Source organism: Lactuca saligna, chromosome 7 (assembly GCF_052625555.1).
Source record: "Lactuca saligna cultivar CGN05327 chromosome 7, ASM5262555v1, whole genome shotgun sequence".
Taxonomy (NCBI): domain Eukaryota; kingdom Viridiplantae; phylum Streptophyta; class Magnoliopsida; order Asterales; family Asteraceae; genus Lactuca; species Lactuca saligna.
The window spans coordinates 182,637,731-182,661,881 of record NC_136423.1 but is presented as its reverse complement, the minus strand read 5'-3'; the positions used below and the strand labels follow the sequence as shown (position 1 = coordinate 182,661,881).

The 24,151-nt window shown below is 32.0% G+C and overlaps 3 protein-coding genes and 2 non-coding genes across 14 annotated transcripts; 3 read left to right on the top strand and 2 right to left on the bottom strand.

Annotated features, from left to right (window-relative positions):
* The first annotated feature begins 5,129 nt into the window (after positions 1 to 5,129).
* LOC145004792 (farnesyl diphosphate synthase 2) lies at positions 5,130 to 8,455 on the top strand. The gene is made up of 11 exons (XM_078963789.1): positions 5,130 to 5,335; positions 5,991 to 6,015; positions 6,123 to 6,235; positions 6,709 to 6,912; positions 7,012 to 7,100; positions 7,187 to 7,238; positions 7,331 to 7,426; positions 7,553 to 7,597; positions 7,673 to 7,762; positions 8,042 to 8,113; positions 8,208 to 8,455. Exons 1-11 carry the CDS (start codon positions 5,222 to 5,224, stop codon positions 8,334 to 8,336), a joined length of 1,029 nt encoding a protein of 342 aa, XP_078819915.1. The 5' UTR covers positions 5,130 to 5,221; the 3' UTR covers positions 8,337 to 8,455.
* A 414-nt stretch (positions 8,456 to 8,869) lies between these two features.
* On the top strand, positions 8,870 to 8,975 carry LOC145007833 (small nucleolar RNA Z279/snoR105/snoR108). Its single transcript, XR_013663195.1, has one exon. It is a non-coding gene; the product is annotated as a small nucleolar RNA Z279/snoR105/snoR108 (small nucleolar RNA).
* A 1,884-nt stretch (positions 8,976 to 10,859) lies between these two features.
* Positions 10,860 to 17,044, bottom strand: LOC145004791 (uncharacterized). Of its 8 annotated transcripts, none has more exons than XM_078963781.1 (12): positions 16,842 to 17,044; positions 15,225 to 15,444; positions 15,040 to 15,080; positions 14,387 to 14,444; positions 14,263 to 14,307; positions 14,073 to 14,156; positions 13,923 to 13,985; positions 13,776 to 13,814; positions 13,568 to 13,667; positions 13,324 to 13,474; positions 13,143 to 13,209; positions 10,860 to 11,866 (listed from the first exon to the last, which is right to left on the bottom strand). In XM_078963781.1, the coding sequence occupies exons 1-11, from the start codon at positions 17,030 to 17,032 to the stop codon at positions 13,170 to 13,172; spliced, it is 1,032 nt and encodes a 343-aa protein (XP_078819907.1). In that variant the 5' UTR covers positions 17,033 to 17,044; the 3' UTR covers positions 10,860 to 11,866; positions 13,143 to 13,169. The 8 variants fall into 8 exon arrangements, with proteins under 8 accessions (XP_078819907.1, XP_078819909.1, XP_078819912.1 ...); XM_078963783.1 differs by having other exon boundaries at positions 15,225 to 15,438; XM_078963786.1 differs by having other exon boundaries at positions 15,225 to 15,417.
* Positions 15,629 to 15,734, top strand: LOC145007832 (small nucleolar RNA Z279/snoR105/snoR108). The gene has a single exon (XR_013663194.1). It is a non-coding gene; the product is annotated as a small nucleolar RNA Z279/snoR105/snoR108 (small nucleolar RNA).
* Positions 17,045 to 17,701: 657 nt separating the features above from the next.
* LOC145004669 (WW domain-containing protein) lies at positions 17,702 to 22,593 on the bottom strand. 3 transcript variants are annotated; one of them, XM_078963636.1, is made up of 9 exons: positions 22,385 to 22,593; positions 21,940 to 22,032; positions 21,329 to 21,453; positions 19,790 to 21,251; positions 19,600 to 19,679; positions 18,717 to 18,818; positions 18,565 to 18,638; positions 18,337 to 18,475; positions 17,702 to 18,017 (listed from the first exon to the last, which is right to left on the bottom strand). In XM_078963636.1, exons 1-9 carry the CDS (start codon positions 22,467 to 22,469, stop codon positions 17,934 to 17,936), a joined length of 2,244 nt encoding a protein of 747 aa, XP_078819762.1. In that variant the 5' UTR covers positions 22,470 to 22,593; the 3' UTR covers positions 17,702 to 17,933. The 3 variants fall into 3 exon arrangements, with proteins under 3 accessions (XP_078819762.1, XP_078819763.1, XP_078819764.1); XM_078963637.1 differs by having other exon boundaries at positions 21,707 to 22,032; positions 22,385 to 22,591; XM_078963638.1 differs by lacking the exons at positions 21,940 to 22,032; positions 22,385 to 22,593 and adding an exon at positions 21,703 to 21,712.
* Positions 22,594 to 24,151: the final 1,558 nt, after the last annotated feature.

Sequence of the window (24,151 nt, the reverse complement as noted above, 5' to 3'; positions counted from 1 at the left end):
GTTTTAATTCAAGCATAAAGTTGATTAATCGAAACATAAATAATGAGTGATCAATATGGTGCTTAAATAAAAGGTGTTTTATTTACACTCAAAGTGTTGGGGCCATATAAGATTAGTATTATTCTTGTGTTTCACTTTGCATGTTTTGACTTCCAGAATAACTAGGTCGTTCTTCCTGAATGACTAAGTTATTCAAACCATCCACAGTCAGTCATATGTTGGAAGTAGATATGAATCAAGACTTTCATGAATTTGGCTTGTATGATTTGTCTAAAGTGCTTTAGACAATGTAATGGTTGCTACAACATTCATGAGTACTCATAAGGGCTGAGTATTGGATTCAACCCACGCTCACTTGCATCACTTCATGGAATTTATCTCGAGTGATCGTGAGACGGTAATATCATATAAATCTTCAAACCTAGAGATATGAGTTGTTGACTATGAGTTGGTTATTCATTGATTGTACGAAAACGCATTGGTAACTCGATGTTATAAAACGTGCCTTTGTGAGTAATTCAACAAGTAGTTAGTACAAGCATATCAGTCGAAGTTTATCTGTTCCTTCTAGAAATAGAAGCGATATCCGGGCCCCTCGATGATTTGGTTTTGACCTATGTACCGGGCCCGGTCAGAACCTAATTGATGTGTTCAATTTAGTTCTATGTCGAAACAAATTTGAGATCGAGAAACAAATGTTGGACAATAAGTAAGACCATGTTCCATGTGTTTGCCCGGCTGATATCATGAGAACAGAGGATTATATGATCACTTATCTTAAATGGCGTATCATCATCATCTCAGTTCCGAGAGACTTTGAAAGAGCTACGATTGCTAGTCGGATTTTGAAGTCATATTTGCAAATATAGTTATTAGACTTATCCAAGTGGGAGACTGTTGGATATAGTGTCTAAGTCCATAACTTTATTTGGTATGAACTTGACCCGACCTAGCATGGTCCATTTGGGTTGCATGGCATTGCAATACTTGGATAGACTAAATGAGAGAATAAGGCACTTATGATTATTAATATATTATAAGTTCTAATATATTAATAATAATATTATTTAATTAGTATTTGATCAAGTATTAATCTAGTATTAATTTGGTGATCAAAGTGAGACTAATTAAATATATAGGGTTGATTATGACAATCATCAATTCTTTTATGGTGGATTAATGATCCGTGGTTTATGGGTTTGGTTATAACCATATGGAGCTCCATGGATAGTCCATGGGAGTTACAAACCCATAGGTCATGAGAAATAAAGAGTCATGACAATTAGGGTTTACATTTGTAACTCCTAATTATGACACACTATAAAAGAAACCCTATAGCATGCAAAATCGGCACTAGTGTTACTAGAGAGGGCATAATTGATTTTTGAGTGTAAGAAATATTCTCTCAAGTTATTCCAAGTTTTGTGGTGTTGTGTGAAGCATTTGAGGCACAACATTTGGGGTGCTAGGCTCACAAAGTCTCAAAGGAATCCAAGCAACAACAAGGTATGTTTTTCTACTAGTTTTATGTTTCATATATTCCCCATGCCATGCTAGTTAGGAAATAACCTTGTAAAAGAAATTTGCATGTATATAGAGAAAACATAGGTTCAAGGTTATTAGGGTTGCATGTACACTTAGGAAGTGTTAGAATGCTCAAAACCTAACAATAATATCTTATAATATTGAAAGTAGATATATGAGTTGTTGTTTACGAGTTGGTTGTGCATTGATAATACGTAAACGCATCAGTAACTTGATGTTAAAAAATGTATTGTTGTTAAAAAATGTATTGTTGTGCGTGATTTGAAAAGTAAATAGTACAAGCATATAAGACAAAGTTTATCTGTTCCTTTTGCCCTAACGGGAAAATCAATATCTTGGGCCCCTCGATGATTTGGTGTTGAGTTATAGTTTCGGGCCCGGCCAGGACTAAATTGATGTGTCTGATTAGTAGTTATTTGCCATTACAAATCGGAAATCGGGAAACAAAGTATTGGAAAATGAGATTCACTCAGTTCCATGTCGTTTTTCCACATGATATATTGCAGAACGGAGGATTATATGATCATTTATCTTAGGACTCATATCTGACTAGGCCAGAGTTCATCAGCAGCTTTGAGAGCTATAATTTGCTAATCAAAATTTGAAGTTATTCTGGAAACTATAGTTATAAGACTTATCCAAATGGGAGACTGTTGGATTAGGTGTCTGAACCCATTAATATAATTAGTATATACTTGAATTGATAGTAGCACAACCCTTTTGGGTTGCCTTCATATGAGCAACTAGACAAGATGACCTATTGGGAAAGAGGAAGAATTTATTATTTGATTAATAAATTGAAATGAATGATTTATTAAGTATTATGGAAATAATATTTTAATTGGAAATCATATTATTTAGTTAATAGTTAATCAGAAATTAATTGGAATTAATTTGGGGACTAATTGAACTAATTAAAAGTGCAGGGGCTGTTTGGCAATTTATTGATAATTGAGGAAAGAAGCTCTATAACCTCCCCAAAGAGGCTTGGAAAAAATCTTCTAGGAAGGCCATATAATTTTCGTCCGATGACTATTAGATGGAAGGTTTAGGGTATGCTTGGTCCTTAAGCAAAGCAATTAGGGTTTCCTAATTCTAACCCTAACTTTGGCTCTAAGTCACCTCACTATATAATGAGCCTAACCTTTTGGTATTTTTGGCCACATGAAACCCTAAAGAGTAATAACCGAAAATTAAAACTTCATCCTCCCTTCTCATATCTCATCTTCTTGCTAAGTGTGTTTGTGATTCATTAGAGGTATTACACTTATGATACTTGCTCTCACACTTCAACATCTTCAAGGTTTTAAATTGTTATTACTACATAACAATCAAAGGTATGTATCATAAACATTATTATGTGATTTTCGATTATTTATCATAGATCTAGGGTTTATCAATTGTTGTAATATTGTATGTTCAATTAGAGAAGACATAGATCTTATTAGGGTTGCATGCACACATAAGATTGTATGTTTTGCTTTAAACCCATCAGTATTCAGATAATTGAATGATATATGTGCTTATGTGCAAAGATGTTATAGGTTAGGTAAAATTTTATAAAGATAAATTTACTTGATTTATATTGTATATGTATTTTTATGAATATAATACATTGGGTAGTGAAAGGTAATGAAAGGTTAAAATAATAATATGTAATACTACGATAAAAGATGAAAATCATGATAGGATATTGCGATTTTAATAATACTATTGTACTAACTATGTAAGAACTAGTACTATTATATTAACGATGTAGGAACTAATATTATTGTAGTGACGATGTAGGACTAATACTATTGTACTATTATATATAGGGTTTGTTCATGTGAGACTATCATATTTTGTGAGAGTGTGATGCAATCCTAGCCATTCATTTTGAAGATCAAAAAAATATTTTTAAAAAACAAAATAAATGAAATTTTTCAAAAAAATTCTAATAGAATATTATACTGTAAATATTCAAATCGAATTTTTAGAATGTTATAACATTCTACTAGAATATTAAACTATAAATATTCAAAACAATTCTAACAGAATATTAGAATATTCTAAGAAATCTAAAGTTCAAATACAATATTAAAATATTTTAAGATATCTACCAATTTTAATAGAATACTAGAATATTCTAACATTTCAAAATTTCAATTTGATTATTTACAGTGTAATATTCTATTATAATATTTCACTCATATTTCAAAAAATTGAGATTTTTTAATTTTTTATTTTTTATTATTTTTTATTTTTTTGGATAAATTAAATAATGAAAATAATATTTAAAAAGATGGATTTTCTTTTTATTTTGCATTTTATATATATATATATATATATATATATATATATATATATATATATATATATATATATATATAATTGTCTTTTTATATAATTTTATATATTTCAAAAGTTTTCGACTATTTTTTACCAACAACTCATAACAAAAAAAATTACAGTTTCCAACTATCAGTTGCCCTTCTACCTTCTAACAATTACTTTTGTCATACATGCCCTCTAAAGATATTTAGAATCATCCATGTAAATAAGTTAAATAATAATAAGTAATAAGCAAGGTTCTAAAAAGCTCGTCATGGCTTCGTCGTGGCACGTCATGGCTCCAAGACTTGTATCTGCCGTCAAGTTTTACCAAAACGTCATCATAATTAAAATAGAATAATAGTTATATATATATATATATATATATATATATATATATATATATATATATATATATATATATATATATATATATATATACAAAATTATCGCTTTAAGTCACGCCTTACAAACTAGGGATGAGCAAAAGAACCGAACCGGTCGGAACCGGCCCGAACCGGACCGGAACCGGGAACCGGCTTCGGCCAAAATTAAGAACCGAACCGGCCCGACGGTTCTACCGGTTCCGGTTCCACCGGTTCCCGGTTCCTACCGGTTCTTGTCGTGTCTTCAAATGTTAGAACCGATCCTTGAAAAATAGCATCATACGGTTCCGGTTTTTGCCGGTTCTACCGGTTTTTGCCGGTTCCGGTTATATCGGTTCCGGTTCCTACCGGTTTCCGGTTCCAAAAATCCACAAAAATAATGTCCCGGTCCCGGCCCGACCGGTTCCATCGGGTTCCGGTTCCGGTACCGGTTCCGGCCGGTTCCCCGGTCCATATGCTCATCCCTATTACAAACATCGTGGTTCGGCAAGATTTGAAAAAACTTAAAGCTTGACATTGCCGCCAAATCACGTCGTACGTTGTTTAAAACCTTAGTAATAAGTAATGATTACAAATATAATAAAGTTTTTTTTTTTTTTTTTGAAAAAGCAAATAGAATATATATTAATGAACGCAAAGCACTTAGCAAGATGCTAAGGCAAAACAAAGTACAAACACTAAACAGGAAAAGAAATAAATGTAAGTTTTTAGATATACGAAAATATTGTATTATTATGAGAGGAAAGGGTTAAAATTAGTTGCTGATTGGACAAATACACCTACAGGTGGTGTGTATTTAGGTGTGTTAGTGTTATTCAGCAAAGTACAGCAGCATTATCTGGCTACAAATACTCCCTCCCAACCCGATCTCAAGTCTCAACCCACCAATCCATTGCCTCCTGCATCATCGTCTCTCTCTCTCTCTCTCTCTCTCTCTCTCTCTCTCTCTCTCTCTCTCTCTCTCTCTCTCTACAACAATGAGCAGCGATCTGAAGTCGAAATTCCTGCAAGTTTATGAGGTTCTGAAATCGGAGCTAATTCATGATCCTTCATTTGAGTTCGACGACGATTCTCGTCAGTGGGTCGAACGGGTACGATTAATTGTTAATTTCATATATTTACAGTTCTTCGCCACCTCATCTCTGAATGTCCAATTGTTCGATTTATTTATGCATGTATTATTTTTGTATGCATTAATGCGTTGACTGTGGACGCTTGTCGCTGACTTGGATATCTGTTTTTAAAATATTTTATAAATTTCGAGAAGATTTGCGCGAGATTAGGATTTAATTTTCTGCTAATCACTATTGAAATTCTTTTGCTACAATAATTAGGAGATGATTACACTGAGTGCATAGTTTAAACGTTTCACGTTCTAACTTCTAAATCTATATCTATCTATTCGGCTCAAATATATTAATATATATAAACTTCTGAGTTTTTGATGAAAATTTGATTATTCAAATACAGAAATTAGATAGAATTCATGTATCTCTGTTTTCTTTTACAAAACCTAATAGCTGATCAACTATGGGGCCTAAACATTAGTTTTCTTTCTTTGAAACTATCGTAATGTATATACCTTCATGTGTCCTATTTATTTGGAGGGACATGTTACTATGTAAGCTCTTGTGTTTGTCGTTTCTGTAGCTGTTTAATGTTTGAATTCTATTATGTGATCTTCGTAGCAAGAAACTAATAGCCATATCTTACAACTTTAACAATTGTTTTTCTTACTTTCTGCAGATGCTTGACTACAATGTACCTGGAGGTAAAAACAGCTGTAAAATCAGTTTTTCCATAATTTTTATTCAATAAATTTAACCTTTTGCAAATTGATTGTCTATCTTACAACAAAATATAATACGGTTTATGCAGGAAAGTTAAATAGAGGCCTTTCTGTTGTGGACAGCTACAAGCTTCTAAAAGGAGAAGAACTAACAGAAGATGAAGTTTTTCTTGCATGTGCCCTTGGTTGGTGCATTGAATGGGTAATTACATATAAATACCAAAAACTATTAATTTGTGCCTATGCATATGAATTTTCTTTTCCAAATAACTATTAAGGGGCTGTATGTTTTTTTCCCAACTAAGTTATAAAGTGATCGAATGGGTAATGATGTATGTTTGGTTAAACGTGATTGAATGGGTAACTATGTCTGATTGGATAAAGTGAAAACGTTGAGAACTTTACATTCTATTTTTTCCACAATTTTCATTAATTGTAACGTGAGAGTAGTTGGTAGGAAAAAAGCAGTGATCAAGATAGGTAAAAAGGAGTCATGTCTTAATACATTAAGTCAAGTTTTTAATTTGGCTTTACCCATTAAATTGTCCTTTCCAGGCTAAGTCAAAAAGAAAGAGTCGTGTATACTTGTCCAAATTAAGTGCTTGATGCATTAAGTAAAAAAGAATCAAGTTAGTCGTGTTACATGATAGCATTGGTTGTATCTTGTGATTGCAGCTTCAAGCATATTTTCTTGTACTTGATGACATTATGGATGAATCCCATACACGCAGAGGTCAACCCTGTTGGTTTAGATTACCCAAAGTTGGTATGATTGCTGTAAATGATGGAGTTGTTCTTCGCAACCATATTTCCAGAATCTTAAAGAAACATTTCAGATCAAAGACTTATTATGTGGATCTACTCGATCTGTTCAATGAGGTTTGTTTATGTTACATAGTCATTTTAATTATTAACAACTTGATTTGATTTTTAGTTCATATAAGGTTTTCTTAATCCCCTGTTTTGGAATTTGAACAGGTGGAATTCCAAACAGCATCTGGGCAGATGATTGATTTGATTACTACACTTGTTGGAGAGAAAGATCTGTCGAAATATTCTTTATCCATGTAAGTGGCAATCTTATAAGTCTCTAGCTCTTCATAAACTCCACTTGCATGATCCATGTAAGTCAAAATTTCGTCTTCTGTTGCAGTCACCGCCGGATTGTTCAGTACAAAACAGCCTATTACTCATTTTATATTCCGGTGAGTAGACATCCGTGCTTATTTTACTTTGTTTATATTTCTATTTTTTTTTTTTTTTAAAAAACATAATTTGATTTCTTGTTTGGTTGAAGGTTGCCTGTGCGCTCCTTATGTTTGGAGAGAATCTCGATGATCATGTACAAGTGAAAGATGTCCTCGTTGAAATGGGTACCTATTTTCAAGTGCAGGTGATTTTTTTTTAGGTCATTTTAAGAGTTATACACAAATAGATACTGTATTATTTTTACTTTTTGCCGGTTGAAATGAATATAATTTGTGATTGTTAATTTTATTGTTGAATGAAAATCTTGTAGGATGATTATCTTGACTGTTTTGGTGCTCCTGAGGTGATTGGAAAGGTTAGTCCACCAAAAATATCATTTTATTTATTTATATTAAAGAAGCACAAGTGATGATGCTGTCGATTGGTACAGATTGGAACAGACATCGAAGACTTCAAGTGTTCATGGTTGGTTGTGAAAGCATTGGAACTTTCTAACGAGGAGCAGAAGAAACTTCTTAACGTAAGCATCAACCACCACATCTCTTTTTCTCTATACTATATATACCATCTTCAACCCTTAATCCCATTTTTTACTCAACTCATTAAACCATCTGTAACAAAGAAAAAAAAAAAACAAGAGAATATTTTTTTCTAACCTATATTGATTTTCAATATATAGTACCGTTCTTTACAAACCTTTTTTAATCAAACAATAAATTTTTGTTTTTACTATTCAACAGACAGTTGGTTCCTCAGATTTAACAAAAAATTGCATTTTCTTTATTATTTATTTATTCAGGAGAACTACGGGAGGAAGGATCCGGGCAGCGTGGCAAAAGTAAAGGAACTATACGATTCTCTCAACCTTCAGGTTTTATTTTTTTCTCCATTCACTATTTCATTCTTTAATATATATACAATTCTTACCCCTTTGGCTTCTTCTTTTTTTATGTTATATATTTTAGGGCGTGTTTGAAGATTACGAGAATAAGACTTACGAAAAGTTGGTGAAATCAATCGAAACTCACCCAAGCAAACCCGTACAAGCCGTGTTGAAATCTTTCTTGGCAAAAATATACAAGAGACAAAAATAGGAATAACCGATTCCATTCCAATGTTGTTTGTACTTTCTACCTTCTAGTACCTTTCGCTTTGTATACTTGCATTCTGATTTCTGCACAATAAATTGGTAATCCAAAATTGGAGTTGTTTACTTTACGATACTCAAATCAACTAATGAGAATAATCACCCAATTACACTTTACAAAGTAATATAGATTAAAAAAAGGAATGTAGCTTTCCATGAGCGTTGCTGAGGAGACTAGTTTTGGTCGTCGACGTTCGAGAGATGATTAAATGAAGCGCCACGGTTGCCGAGGGAACTGCTTCTATGGTAACGACACCGGAAAGATCCGACGTGGGTGGTCGGAGAGCAAAGGCGGTTAGGTTTTGCGTCGGAAGGTGCTCTCTGTGTCGCCAAATGTGCGATTTCTGCATAGCAATTACTTGCTGCGCTGCCGCCGTCCACGGTGGCCGGGATTTGTTGTTTTTTGGCTTGTTCGGGAGTAGTTATAAAACGAGATTAAACGGAAGATTAAAGGCATGATCCTTCAAAACAAGTTTTAATGGGAGGTGATGAGTGGTCATTACTCGCATTTAAGTTTGCGAGATGGGGTGTCTGCTTAAGGCTTTACGACAATTAGGCACCTCAAATCTTATAACCATCTGATCCTTATATTATTATTTTGAGTTTATATACTTTTTAGCCAAAGCTAAATAGTAGAAGCTAGCTTATGAATTTATTTGTTCATAAGTTGGGTGGGTTTTGTTTATAAAATTACAAAAATATTTTTTAAAGTTTTTGTTTATAAAACTACAATATTTTTTTGTGAAAATGTTTTTTGAAGACTTATAGAAAAAATTTTCAAAAAGGTTTTGTTCATTCATAACTTCTCTATATGGATGTTTAGCACGATAGTCCAAAAAATAGAACCGAAGAAAATACATCATCTACATTAATAATCTCTTAAAGTTAGTCGAATTAAATAAAAACATATTAGTATTAAAGATTAGTATTAAACTAAAAAAATATAAAAGCTTAAAAACTAAAATTGTAAAAAGAAGTTGTCCAATTTGAAAAAATAATTATACATAACAAAAAAAATAAGTTATAATTTTTTTTTTTTAAATTTGTAAACAATGTTTAGATGGATACAGAAGATATGATGTTTTTAGAAAAGTATAATCAAATCTATAAATATAATATTATATTATAGAAAACTGTAAAAAAAAATTAAATATAAAACAATTAGGTTGTATAAAAAATTGGTAAAAAGTTTGTAATAAAAAAAGACAGATAAAATGATATATAAAAAAATTCAACCAAATTTGTATTGAAAAAAAAAAAAAAAAAAAAAAAAAAAAAGGAATTGTAAACAAGGATAACTTTTAAGGACCAAAAATGTAATATTAGTTAATATTGAACACTGTCAGTTAAGAAGAAAACCATAGGTTTTCTTTTATATATATATATAAGAACCATAGGTCATGAAAATACATATAAAAACCATAGGTTTTTCTTTTATATATATATATATATATATATATATATATATATATATATATATATATATATATATATTAAAATTTGAATTTATCAAAGGGTATGCACTACAACATATTTAATTATTTACAGTGATCATAGAATCCAATAATTTTGATTATTTATGACAAATCTTCACAAATATATGCATTGATGTTCATCATAAATAATTCTTATAATTATTTATGATGTTCATCATAACATTATTTATGACGTTCATCATAAATAATCAATTGCCAATATTTGCATGAATAGAGTTTTAGATGAAATAAGAGCGTTGATGAGTACCTGCCTTTAATTTGTATCAAAGTTTTGCCAATGAGAGAGAGGGCAGTGTAGTCATGAAGGAATTGAAGGGGAAAAAAAGAGGAATGGGAAAAAAGAAAGAGAGCAGATAACGAGATTGAGATTGAGATTGAGGTGATGATCGAAAACCAATATTTACTAAATTTGGGATGCTGTTTTTGTGACCATTAATTAGTTATCCATCTCCCCACCACCTAAATACATTCATTATCTATTTCTTAATCCACCCATTTTCTATATACAACAAATGAAATCTATCATGGTGATAACTTATTAGTCGTTTTCTTTCTTGTATATTTGCAATAAGTACATTGAATATTTGGCTACCTTTTTCAACTTGAACATAGACTACTACTTGTGTACTGCAGTCTCATTTTTTTATTGATAGTAAAAAAATTATATTTTACCACTTATATATTTCTTCACTATCGAATAAATTGAGCTTCAAAACAGATTCAAAATATATGTCAGAACTGCAAAACCCAAAATTGACTTCTTTGGTTCTATTTCGAACCCATCTATTGCCTAATATCACGAGTATTATAGTATTTGTTTTTTTTTAATTTTAAATCCACCCATTATTAAATGGTCAGTAATTAACACCGAGTTATGATAACAAATAATGATAAACACCTTTTTTTTCGAAGGTATTATTTGAACTTTGAAGTGAGACTAAGAAAAAAATGAGTTAACCGAGATGACACAAAAATTAAATTAAACTGTTTTTCCTCTCAATGACAAGGCCTCATGACATGAAAATAAACATTATTTCAAATTCTCTATACTTTTCCAAGTTGAAATAAACAAACAAGAGAAAATCTTCTTACCCTTTTGTTTTTCTCTTGTAATAATATTAGTATGAGATCATCCATCACATAAATCATAAAACGAAGTAAAAGGAAAGGGAAATAGAAAACGCAATGTCAACCAAACCAACCACCTAGCTGCTTTTCCAGGGCAAGAAGTAGGGGTATAAACGAGACGAGCCGAGCCCAAGCCTGACCAAGCTCGAGCTCGGCTCGTTTAATTTTGAGGAAGTCCGAGCTCGATTCGAGCCTTAAAATGAAGCTCGAGCTCGGCTCGTGAAAATTGTAGTGGGCTCGCGAGCCTAATCGGGCCTAAATGAGCCTCTATGTGTGTGTGTATATATATATGTATGTATGTGTGTGGGGGTGGGGGTGGGTGTGTGTGTTTGTGGGGGTTGGTGTGTGTGTGGGGGGGGGGGGGGGGGGGGGTTGTGTGTGTGTGTGTGTGTGTGTTTGTAGGGGTGGAGATGGGTTTGGGAGTAAGTGTAGGTAGGTAAGGGTGTGATGGGTTGGGGGTATTAAGGTGATGGTAGGTAGAAGTGGATGGGGTAGGAGTAGGTGCTTATATTTTAGAAAAAATTTGAAATTAGAAAAATGTGGAAAATAATAATTATCAGTTTTCCAAAAATTTTCAACTTCTTTATAATTTTAGAAAACAGGAAATTTTCATTTTCTGTGAAAAATTTAGAAAAATAGATGAACTAAACGCGTTTTCAAAATTCTCATTTTTTTTGGAAAAAATTTCCGGAAAACGGCTCATTTTTCTGCAACTAAACGCACCCTATGTAAGTTTAGGAATTAGGGTTGAGGTTTGGTCCATGAGGTCTCTGATCTAATGTTTTTCAGTTCCCATAATAAACTTGCTTCGATGCTTCATCCCAATATGATCTGATGCTTCATCCCCATATGCCTGCCATTGCCATTGTCATAAACACAATCAAAAGTCAAAACCACACTTTATAATTATAATGAGAGAAAATAGCAAATTTAGCCAAATATACTAATTACTTTGTGAAAAATAGCCAAAAAACCCAAAATTGCATTTTTAGCCACTAAAATCGCAGATGGGTATAATTCATCTGCGATTTCGACATGTCATCTGTGAACGTACAAGTGGCTAAAGCACAGACGTGTTTTAGCCACTTGAAACATGCTTTAGCCACTTTGTACATTCGCAGTTGGTTTTTTTTTTCGCTGTATATATACCCCTTTTTCAGCCTAAAATCGCAGATGGACTACGTCCATCTACGATTTCCTCTCCTTTTGAACTGCGATTTTGTGAAAAAAAAAATTCGTTTATTTTTTATTTTTTGATTTTGACTATGAAATTGATAGGTTTGACTACAAAACAACCTTATTATATATAAAATTTTTCAATAAATTATCATTTTTATTGTTATTTTTTTGGAAAATTTGTTTAAAACATCTTTAAGAAAATCGTCCATGATATCATCCATGATAGCTCTAAGGAAATCGCAGAAAGAGAGAGAAAGTTTCACCAAGAAAGAGAGTGAAAAATGAAGGAAAAAAAACGTTTTTATACTAGATCCCACAAAATCACGGATGGACTTCACAAAATCACAGATGGACTTTTCCATCTGCGAACATACAAGTGCCTAAAGCACATCTGTGCTTTTGGCTCTTGTACGTTCGCAGATGGAATGGCAAAATCGCAAATGGGTTTAATCCATCTGCGATTTTAAGGGTTATTTTTGTAATTTGAGTTTTTTTGGCTATTTTTCACAAAGTTATTAATGTATTTTGCTAAATTTATAATTTTCTCTTATAATAATAACTTATTCTTGTTAAGTTTTTTTTTTTTTCATAAACAGTTATATTAATATACTAAATAAATATCATCATCACAACCAAACTTGTAAAAGAAAAAAAGTATAGACCAAAATTAATTCATACACTCGATTTAATCATAGTTACATTTGTACAAATTGGTCATTCAACTTTGAACTTATTTATTTTTAGTATATTGCTTGTACAATAACAATGTATACTTAATATTATTACCTGTGTTATTAATAAAATTGTTGTTTCAATAATACTATAATTAATTATACACGAATAATTTCATTTCGTTATCAATATCTAATAATATAATTTATAAAGTTATTGTAACAAAAAAAGGTGTCAAGTTTGTAAAAAGTTAATAAATATAAGGGTTGCTATCAAACCTTTTTTATCCATTTGGTGTAGAGTAATTATAAAGAAAAGGGTATCGAAACAGCAAGGCGTTGACGCCTACAAAATTCCAAATAATTTGCTACATGAGATGTATAATTAGATATGGTGTATGATTAAGTAAAAAGTAAAAACAATAATAATAATAAACCTATAATAGTAAATAGTAAATACCTTTTTACAGCTTCATTGCCTTGTGAAGTTGCAAGTTTTGCAAGTTGATAAATTGCACTGAAGTTTCTTTGAGCCATTGCCTCTTTCTCAAAAATAGCATCAGATAGAACAACAGCTGATGCTCCCTCACCAATATATTCACCAACTAAATCTATATAATAATAAAAATATTATGTTATGTTATGTCATGTCATATCATGTTATATCATGTATAACAAACACAGTATATATAATTATAACCCACCAGTTGTTATTCCTTGAGATGCAATTAAAGGAATGTGAGGAAAAGGCTTCTTCAAAGTTGCTATGTATCCAAAACCACCAAGTGCAGAAACAGGGTATACCTTTAAAGATACACGATCATTATAAATTTTGCTTTTTTTAATTAATTTCAAATGAGTAGATAACATAAAAATGTAATAGAAAGAAATATGAATGTAAAACCACCTAACCTTCACCATTTTGGCACCAGCATTATATGATGAAAGTATCTGTAAAATAATTTTACAGATAATAATAATAATAATAATAATAATATATAACTCTACAAATGCCTTAGTTTTTATTAAGAAGCCAAAAAAAAGTAATTGTATACTTACTTCTGTTGGGGTCATTACACCGGGTATATATAGCAAATCATTACTGTCTTCTTCCAGAATACCCTACAAACAACAAACAATTTACATTATTAACAGAATATTTAAAAATCATAAAAAAATGTTATATTGTTGTAATAATTTCTAACATGCCTTTACAATTGCAGGACTCATGATGAATTTTGCACCAGCTTTTTTTGCATTTTCAGCATCCTCAATATTTAAAACAGTGCCAATCTAGAACATGTTAGGGCATTAAGAATTTAAGATATGTTAAGAATTCATCTTTGACAAAACAGTTCACTAAAAATGATCATACAATTGATGAATATGAAACACTTACCCCTAGAGTTGTGGTTGGAAAATCCTGCACCAGTTGATGTAAAACCTATCAAATAAAAAATGTGGAAAACTATAAGCTTTCAAGATCATCAACCAGAAATGTATAAAATGCATGTAACTCATACAAGTGGCTTTATGTTAAACAACCTCAAAAACACCTGGGGTGGAAACCACAATCTCCAGCTGCAAATCAACAAACATTGCTTCTATGTCAAAACATCATAATTACATCCAATAAGGCCTTGTTTACTTGTAAATTAAACTAATAATTGTAATTTTTCATTGCATACTTATTCTAGCTTAGTCATGTGAGTTAAAGGCATTGAAGAGTGAAAACTACAAATGTTACATTAATTCAGTTTTCTTTACTTTCATTTTGGCTACTTCATCTTATATTCAAGTTATTACAATTGACAGGGACAATATTACTCAAGAACACTATGAGCTACAAGGTGAAATCACCCCAGCAAGTTCAATTGGATGCTAATTACAAAATCTGTTTTCATATGCTTTTTGTTTCAGAACTAATAACTTAATAATTCAAGTAAATTATTAATAAAAATATGAAATGCTTCATAAGGGAGCTTTAAATCTGGAACAATAAATTGAGAAGTTAGTTTGTATATGAATCTTAGGTGCAAGTACGAATGCTATCAATTCGTTTGGGAGCCCAGCTCAAGTGGAACTTTGCAAGAAGAAAACATACACCAATTTCAAATTTTCAACCCTTAATTCTACTAACAATACGACAGCAGCATACTTACAACCGATATTCCACCTGTAATTGCAGCCTTTGCAGCTTCCAATGCCACATCCGCGCTAAACATCATCAACACACTCATGAATGGATAGAATTACATGATAATTGGAATTATCCATATAGCAAGGAAACAACAATCACCTGAAATCAAAAAATCATTTCACAAGAATTGAGTAGAGAGTGTTGGATGATGAGGATGATACCTTTTGGCGCGAAGACAAGCAACGACGCCAGAATTTACTATGTTGCTTAAGGTTGTTGCACTGGTGGAGGTGGATGGTCGAGTATGGAAACAACGAATCGGAAGGACCCGAGTGGTGGGCGTAGGCGGTGGTAGAAATGTTAAATAAGAAAGCGAGGAGAATTGGGCAAGTGACATAGTAGTATTCTGGTTCCCTAATAACAGCAGTGGTGTACCTGTCACTATTTATGAACGTTTGAACCCATATCATCTTTAGACTTATGGGGTTCCCAAATCAAAATGGAACTTGTTTTATAAGGAATGGTCCCATATCGGAGTTGGAAGAGAAGTGGTAAGTTCGGGAGTAGTTATAAAACGAGATTAAACGGAAGATTAAAGGCATGATCCTTCAAAACAAGTTTTAATGGGAGGTGATGAGTGGTCATTACTCGCATTTAAGTATGCGAGATGGGGTGTCTGCTTAAGGCTTTACGACAATTAGGCACCTCAAATCTTATAACCATCTGATCCTTATATTATTATTTTGAGTTTATATACTTTTTAGCCAAAGCTAAATAGTAGAAGCTAGCTTATGAATTTATTTGTTCATAAGTTGGGTGGGTTTTGTTTATAAAATTACAAAAATATTTTTTAAAGTTTTTGTTTATAAAACTACAATATTTTTTTGTGAAAATGTTTTTTGAAGACTTATAGAAAAAAATTTCAAAAAGGTTTTGTTCATTCATAACTTCTCTATATGGATGTTTAGCACGATAGTCCAAAAAATAGAACCGAAGAAAATACATCATCTACATTAATAATCTGTTAAAGTTAGTCGAATTAAATAAAAACATATTAGTATTAAAGATTAGTATTAAACTAAAAAAATATAAAAGCTTAAAAACTAAAATTGTAAAAAGAAGTTGTCCAATTTGAAAAAATAATTATACATAACAAAAAAAATAAGTTATAATTTTTTTAAAAAAAAAATTGTAAACAATGTTTAGATGGATACAGAAGATATGATGTTTTTAGAAAAGTATAATCAAATCTATAAATATAATATTATATTATAGAAAACTGTAAAAAAAATTTAATATAAAACAATTAGGTTGTATAAAAAATTGGTAAAAAGTTTGTAATAAAAAAAAGACAGATAAAATGATATATAAAAAAATTCAACCAAATTTGTATTGAAAAAAAAAAAAAAAAAAAAGAGGAATTGTAGACAAGGATAACTTTTAAGGACCAAAAATGTAATATTAGTTAATATTGGACACTGTCTGTTAAGAAGAAAACCATAGGTTTTCTTTTATATATATATATATATATATATAAGAACCATAGGTCATGAAAAAACCTATGGTTTTTCTTTTATATATATATATATTAAAATTTGAATTTATCAAAGGGTATGCACTACAACATATTTAATTATTTACAGTGACCATAGAATCCAATAATTTTGATTATTTATGACAAATCTTCACAAATATATGCATTGATGTTCATCATAAATAATTCTTATAATTATTTATGATGTTCATCATAACATTATTTATGACGTTCATCATAAATAATCAATTGCCAATATTTGCATGAATAGAGTTTTAGATGAAATAAGAGCGTTGATGAGTACCTGCCTTTAATTTGTATCAAAGTTTTGCCAATGAGAGAGAGGGCAGTGTAGACATGAAGGAATTGAAGGGGAAAAAAAAGAGGAATGGGAAAAAAGAAAGAGAGCAGATAACGAGATTGAGATTGAGATTGAGGTGATGATCGAAAACCAATATTTACTAAATTTGGGATGCTGTTATTGTGACCATTCATTAGTTATCCATCTCCCCAGTCCCCACCACCTATATATATATATATATATATATATATATATATATATATATATATATATATATATATATATATATGCAATAAATAAATTGAATATTTGGAACACCGAAGATTTACCTACCTTTTTAAAGTTGCAGCATTCTCATTTTTTTTTATTATTGATAGTAAAAAACTATGTTACCACTTATATATTGCTTCCCTATACAATAAATTGAGGCTCAAAATTGACTTGTTTGGCTCTATTTCGAACCCATCTATTGCCTAATATCACGAGTATTATAGTATTTTTTTTTTTAAATCCACCCATTATTAAAATGGTCGGTAATTAACACCGAGTTTTGATAACAAATAATGATAAACACCTTTTTTTCAAAGGTATTATTTCAACTTTGAAGTGAGACTAAGAAAAAAATGAGTTAACCGAGATGCCACAAAAATTAAATTAAACTGTTTTTCCTGTCTATGACAAAGCCATAAGACATGAAAATAAACATTATTTCAAATTCTCTATATTTTTCCAAGTTGAAATAAACAAACAAGAAAAAAGCTTATTACCCTTTTCTTTTTCTCTTGTAATAATATTGGTATGAGATCATCCATCACATAAATCATAAAAGTAAGTAAAAGGAAAGGGAAATAGAAAACGCAATGTCAACCAAACCAACCACCTAGCTGCTTTTCCAGGGCAAGAAGGGGCAAAAAGAGAAAACCCCTCCAGTAATCGAACTTGGAAAAAAAAAAATACAAAATTTACAAATCGGCTTTGCAAGTAAATAGAAAGACAAAGTAAGTGCAGTGCATAATAGAATTGTTAGCTGCTGCGTGAAAAATGAAAAATGAAAAATGAAAAATGAAAAATGAATATAATTAAGTTTAGGATTAATTAGGGTTGAGGTTTGGTCCATGAGGTCTCTGATGTTTTTGAGTTCCCATAATAAACTTGCTTCGATGCTTCATCCCAATATGCCTGCCATTGCCATTGCCATTGCCATAAACACAATCAACAGTCAAAACCACACAGCATAATAATAACTTGCTCTTCTTAAGTTTTTCTATTTTAATTTCATAAACAGTTATATTAATATACTAAATATCATCACCACAACCAAACTTTAACCAACATATATATGATTAGAAACTGTTTGACCAGCATGACTTTATATATATATATATATATATATATATATATATATATATATATATATATATATATATATATATATATATATATATATATATATATAATACATAGAATATTATTAAGAATAGGAAGATTTAGCACGTACCTGCCAAGGGGATGGAAGTTGTTTTGTAAGTTGGACAAGATCAGGTTTTTGGTTTGTATCAACAGTGCCCGTGGCCTTGGCTTCCTTATCTTCAGCTTCCATCGACTTTTTAGCTCTCTTCCTTCTAACTCTCTCTCGCCTAAAACAATATATATATATATATATATATAACAAAAGAAATAGAATTGTGATGAATGAAAAGAGGTTGGTTATTATTAGCTAGCTTACCAGTCACCACCAAGAGGCTGAAAGTTAGCATTGTCTTTGGCTTCTCCAGTTGCAATCTGCTGTGCACGCCATTGCTGAAACAAACCATAACCAAATCAAATAATTTTATTTTCACCACATTAAAACTACTTTAAAAAAAACAATCACCAAACCTCAATCTCCCGTTGCTTTTTCTTCTCTAAAGCTTCTAAAGCATTTTCAGGTTCTTCCTCTTCCTCGTCTTCCTCGTGTAATTCCTCTTTAACAGCTTTCCACTGCAACCATATCATATACTTAATTTCCCACATACATAATATTATTCAAAAAAAATAAAAAAAAGGAATTAATATCACGTTGGTTCCACCTAGAGACATCTTTTTTTTTTTTTTTTTAAAAACGTTTCACCACTCGAGTTCCACTGATATGAAAATGTAAAAAGGCAACTTTTTTTAGCGTGTTAGACTATACACTTGCCAATCATGTGATAACTTACATACAACAACTTCAATAAATAGTAACCAACTTTCAGTTTTTTTCCATCAAGCAACCTCAATTTTTATAAAAGACTTTAACCAGTAATCATTTAAACTAAAAATTCTTTAAATAAGGATGATGTAATAAATATAATTATGCTTTTTAATGAAAACAACAAGGCTTTCTGCAAAGTCTTTGCTACTACTTAAAATTCTTAAATATAATATCTGTTTGTAACTGTATGATACAATTATTAAAGAACGACGACTTTTCTGGATCTTATATATTAGAAAAATAGAAAAAAGAAAGTTTTATATGTAATTGATACGCAATTTTATTTTTCTAGATTTATAAAACTAGTAACATATATTTTACATTTGATTGTTACTAAATTTCCAACATCTTACATATATTTTTTTATAAAACACATAAGAAATCAAAAAAATAAAAACAATGTAAGTAAGTGTGTGATAGAATGAGGTAGTTGGTTAAAAAAAAAAAAAAAAAAAGCTACCTTTAGCTTTAGCCTTTAGGTAAGAAGAAAGCAGAAACATGGTTACTATTTAGTGACCAAAAGTTTACCTTATCCACCAAGCCTGAAACCTTCTTATTGGATCTTAAACCAGGGACTGCAGCAACCGTTCGTTTTTTATTTCGCACAACTGTAAAGTTGAAAACAAAATCATCATCTACTTAATAAACAAGACAGAAACCAGAAAAAGTTAATAAAATTGTTAGATGAATCATTTCATCTGTAAGATTCTACACTTACCTTTAGGCTGAACCTTAGGAAGTGATGATGATTCTGTTGGAGCAGTTGCTGCATCAGAAGCAACACTTTCACTGCCAATCACTGGCTGAATTGGTACAGACCCTTCTTGTATGGTGTAATATGTCACATGTTCTCCACCTGGATATCCCACTGGTGCATAATAAAGGGTTGTGACGGCTGCTCCATTCGCATCTACATAGTAATCATGATTTGCAACAACTTGTTGACCATAGTATTCAAAACTGGGAGTGGGAGTGGGAGTGGGAGTGGGAGTGGGACCCGGACCCCCATATGCAAAATGTGCATATTCTTCTCCTTCTCCTCCTCCGTATGAGTAAGCTTGCGGTGGAGGGAATGTGGCTTCAGGTTGTTCATCTGGCGGTGGTGGAGGTAACGGTTCATCATCCGGTGGTGGAGGCGGGACCCATTCATCATTCGGTGGTGGTGGAACCTCAGATTCTTCTTCAGATCGGGGCCTGTTTTGGACAACTGGTTCATCTTCAACCTCCATTTCAACATCCATGTCGTCATCTGTATCTGCTTGAGGAACTGCATTTGATATTTCATTTTCATTTTCATTTTCTTCTTCTTCTTTTTCACTTGCAGTTGCTTCATTCATGTTCTCTTCTACCTTCTTTTCTGCCTCGTTTGGTGATTGAGAATGTTCTTGAATCTCATTGTTGATTGCGGATTCTAGTTTTCTCAAATGATTTTCAGAATGAAGCCAAAAAGGAAGCAATGATGATCCATAAGGTACTAATGACTTAATGTCTGCAAGCCTTACATCAAGTTCAATCATCAACTTTGATATCTCTTTGTTTTCCCCTTTCAAAGATCTTAATCTCTCCGATAAACTTTCACCAAGTTGCAAAAGATGTAAAGAATCAGTATGGTGGGCTTCCCCATTATTCACACCATCTATTGCATTGACATAATTACCCTCGGCCACATCATTTGACATGGTCATGATATCTGTATGGTTTTCATTCTGCACTTGTAATTCTGGCCTACAACTCTCATTGTCAGTGGCCTCAGAAACCAAAGATTTTGTGGGCCCATCATTCGGTTGTGTATCATCAGAAGTTACATGCATTTCCTCAACTTCTGTAACAGATTGAGGATCATAGGCTGGTTCATTTCCTTGAACCAGGTCAACAGGGACTTCCCAAGACGTTTGACCAGTCGCAATGTTCCAGTAATAATATGAATTACTCTCCTCATGCAACACCATTTTCCATCCTGAATCCGTATTTTCTGTTTGTGTGTCGGATGTCCACGACACAGTTGTCTGCTCCACTTCATCCATGTCTTTGTGTGAGGCCAAAACCATATCATCTTCAACAACACCATTTTCTTCCACATCCAATGAAGAAGACTGGTCTTTGTTCTCTTGATCAGGTTTTTCACAAGTAAGATTTTCATCTTTATCTACTTCTGTACCCTCATGACTGTCTGCCTTTACCTGTCATAAGATAAGCATGATTGGTACTTAAATATATTTACCACAACCAATTGAAAACTAGACATTACAAAACACACCTGTTCATCAAGCTCAGCTGGTGAATTCTCTCTAGTATCATGGCTGATTTCTTTACCAGATTCTTCCTCCAATTCCTCATCGCTATATTGTCCAAGCAACAAAAGAGGATTTTCTGGCTTTTGACCTGAAAAGAAAGATGCTAATATGTCAAACATCAGAACAACAAAAATATGTGGGAGTGTAACTGTGGTTAGTTACGACTAATCTCCTAATAGATGCTTAACAGAAACTTCTCATATTGGCCTAAACTAAGAACAAAAACAAGTGTGAAAAAGATGTGATTAATTTTGGCGAATGAACTTTGTAATTGTCACCTGCAACATTGAAAATGAGTTAGTAATTTAGAATAAAAACAAAAAGGCAAGAAACATACGAACCACAAGTCTTGTTGAAATGTCGTAGTAACATGTGAGGAATTTCAATCAAAGAAACACTGTGGCAAAGTTGAACAGGCTCAGATGACCAATTGAGTTCCCAATACCACAGCCACCTAACATTCTGAAAGGAATATCTTGGGAGAGCAAACATGGCTTGCATAAAGTAAACATCAACCAATACAATGACGCCCTCTACAAAGATCAGTCCGTGGAGAAAAATTGATGGAACCCACCTGAAGAAGATGGTGAATTGGGTGAACCAGCATGATTTTTTGAATTGCCGCCACCTTCAACGTCTTCTTTGTTGGACGAATCACCAAAATCTCCTATAAAATCAGTAAGGACAATGAAAATTAAAGCCAACTTTGATATAAACAGGCCCTGGCATTAAATCATCAATCTTTTAAGCTTAAATTTTCATGATCTTTGATGAATCTAAATTTGAATGTCCAAACATGATTGGGGCGGGAGCTAAAAGAATAAATCACTAACTCGGTCTCAAAGATTAGCTCCAATTCAATGACTCGCACAAGTTGAGAGCATAACAATAAGAAACTAACTAATCGTCTTCGCAATCTCAACAACTAAAATTGTACGCTACGTCGTTTAACTATATAGATAATCAACTACAGAAATTGAAATAATCAAACAGGTAGAAGGAGCGTACGACACGATTACCAGAGGGTTCCGCCATAAGATCGAGTTTTACTCTTCTATTAACTGCAATCTTCGCCGCCAGTTTACGCTCCTTTCTCTTTCCCATGAAGAATTAAAAGGTTCCACTGACAAACTTTCTGAATTTGATGAAATCTCGTTGTCCAATTTTAACCTAGGGCTAGTTTGTTCGCAGAGGAGATCGTGTATACTTTATCAAGTGCATAAGACGATTCTTTGTTCTTTGCGTTGGCTTATATTTATAGTCCATACACTATAAAAGATTTCTCTTTTGGGCTTTTATTTGAGTGTCTATGGGCTATCGAAGCCCTAAGGCCCAAAGAGGTATTGGTCTTAACGTCATTTGGCCCATAAAATAGTGTAAACCGGCTTATATAGTTATATTATTGCTATTTTAAGGGGTTAAATATATATAAATCTATCGATTATATTTACCGATATCTTAAAAGAAGAGGGGACCTAAATGGCAAGGAGAATATTGTTTTTAAAGTCTGCACCATTAAAATAAGGGAAAATGACTCTTGAGGGTAATTAATTTTTGCATTTGTACTCATTTGATCCATTTTTTTTTTGTATTCAATATACCATCGAACTTGTTGTTGGTGTTTACCATAGCCCTTTTGACCGGCTTTTGACCTGTGATAGCCGGTCAAAGGGTTATGGTGAACACAAACAACAAGTTTGATGGTATATTGAGTACAAAAAAAAAAAAAAAAAAAAAAAAGGGACCAAATGAGAACAAACGCAACAGTTGGTTACCCCTCCTGATTCATTTTCCCTTTACTCATTTACAACAAATCCCACATCATCTCCTACTGATATTAATGACTTTATAAGATTCATTCTTGCTTCTCTTCAAAACATAACCTACGAAAGTATATTATTCATACATATACAACTTTGTAATGCACTTGAATATTTATTAGGGGAATCTTGACTAAGCAGGCGCATTTCATGACTACATTTACATTTTCAATCAAATGATTTATCGTATCATGGATTCTAGACAAGTCTACAAACGAGTGGAATCACAAGTGCTATGATTTTTTAGTTTACTTAGCTTTAAGATCGAACTCATGGGATAAGATACAACATCAATATGTACAATATTATGGTGATGTGTCTACAAAAGCAGCATGATATTGTACATATTGATGTTGTATCTTATCTCATGAGTTCGATCTTAAAGCTAAGTAAACTCAAAAATCACAACACTTGTGATTCCACTCGTTTGTAGACTTGTCTAGAATCCATGATACGATAAATCATTTGATTGCAAATGTAAATGTAGTCATGAAATGCGCCTGCTTAGTCAAGATTCCCCTAATAAATATTCAAGTGCATTACAAAGTTGTACATGCATGAATAATGTCCTTTCGTGAGTTATGTTTTGAAGAGAAGCAAGAATGAATCTCATAGAGACATTAATATCAGTAGGAGATGATGTGAGATTTGTTGTAAATGAGTAAAGGGAAAATGAATCAGGAGGGTAACCAATTGTTACGTTTGTTCTCATTTGGTCCCTTTCCTTTTTTTTTGTACTTAATATACCATCGAACTTGTTGTTTGTGTTCACCATAACCCTTTGACCGGCTATCACAGGTCAAAAGTCGGTCAAAAGAGCTATGGTAAACACCAACAACAAGTTCGATGGTATATTGAATACAAAAAAAAGGGGACTAAATGAGTACAAACGCAAAAGTTAATTACCCTTAAGAGTCATTTTCCCTTAAAATAATCGAAATAAATTTCTTTCTTAAATTTAAATAA

What these genes read in the sequence shown, in the direction of transcription:
- LOC145004792 (XM_078963789.1), top strand. Translation starts at nt 5,222, where the DNA reads ATGAGCAGCGATCTGAAGTCGAAATTCCTGCAAGTTTATGAGGTTCTG. An exon ending in TGACTACAATGTACCTGGAG is followed by an intron (nt 6,016 to 6,122) that starts GTAAAAACAGCT and finishes CGGTTTATGCAG; the next exon opens with GAAAGTTAAATAGAGGCCTT. An exon ending in CTCCTGAGGTGATTGGAAAG is followed by an intron (nt 7,598 to 7,672) that starts GTTAGTCCACCA and finishes CGATTGGTACAG; the next exon opens with ATTGGAACAGACATCGAAGA.
- LOC145004791 (XM_078963781.1), bottom strand. Translation starts at nt 17,032, where the DNA reads ATGAATGGTCACAATAACAGCATCCCAAATTTAGTAAATATTGGTTTT. An exon ending in GCTTGTCTTCGCGCCAAAAG is followed by an intron (nt 15,081 to 15,224) that starts GTATCATCCTCA and finishes GATGATGTTTAG; the next exon opens with CGCGGATGTGGCATTGGAAG. An exon ending in TTCCAACCACAACTCTAGGG is followed by an intron (nt 14,157 to 14,262) that starts GTAAGTGTTTCA and finishes AACATGTTCTAG; the next exon opens with ATTGGCACTGTTTTAAATAT.
- LOC145004669 (XM_078963636.1), bottom strand. Translation starts at nt 22,469, where the DNA reads ATGGGAAAGAGAAAGGAGCGTAAACTGGCGGCGAAGATTGCAGTTAAT. An exon ending in CAATTCACCATCTTCTTCAG is followed by an intron (nt 21,454 to 21,939) that starts GTGGGTTCCATC and finishes CTTTCTTTTCAG; the next exon opens with GTCAAAAGCCAGAAAATCCT. An exon ending in CAGCTGAGCTTGATGAACAG is followed by an intron (nt 21,252 to 21,328) that starts GTGTGTTTTGTA and finishes ATCTTATGACAG; the next exon opens with GTAAAGGCAGACAGTCATGA.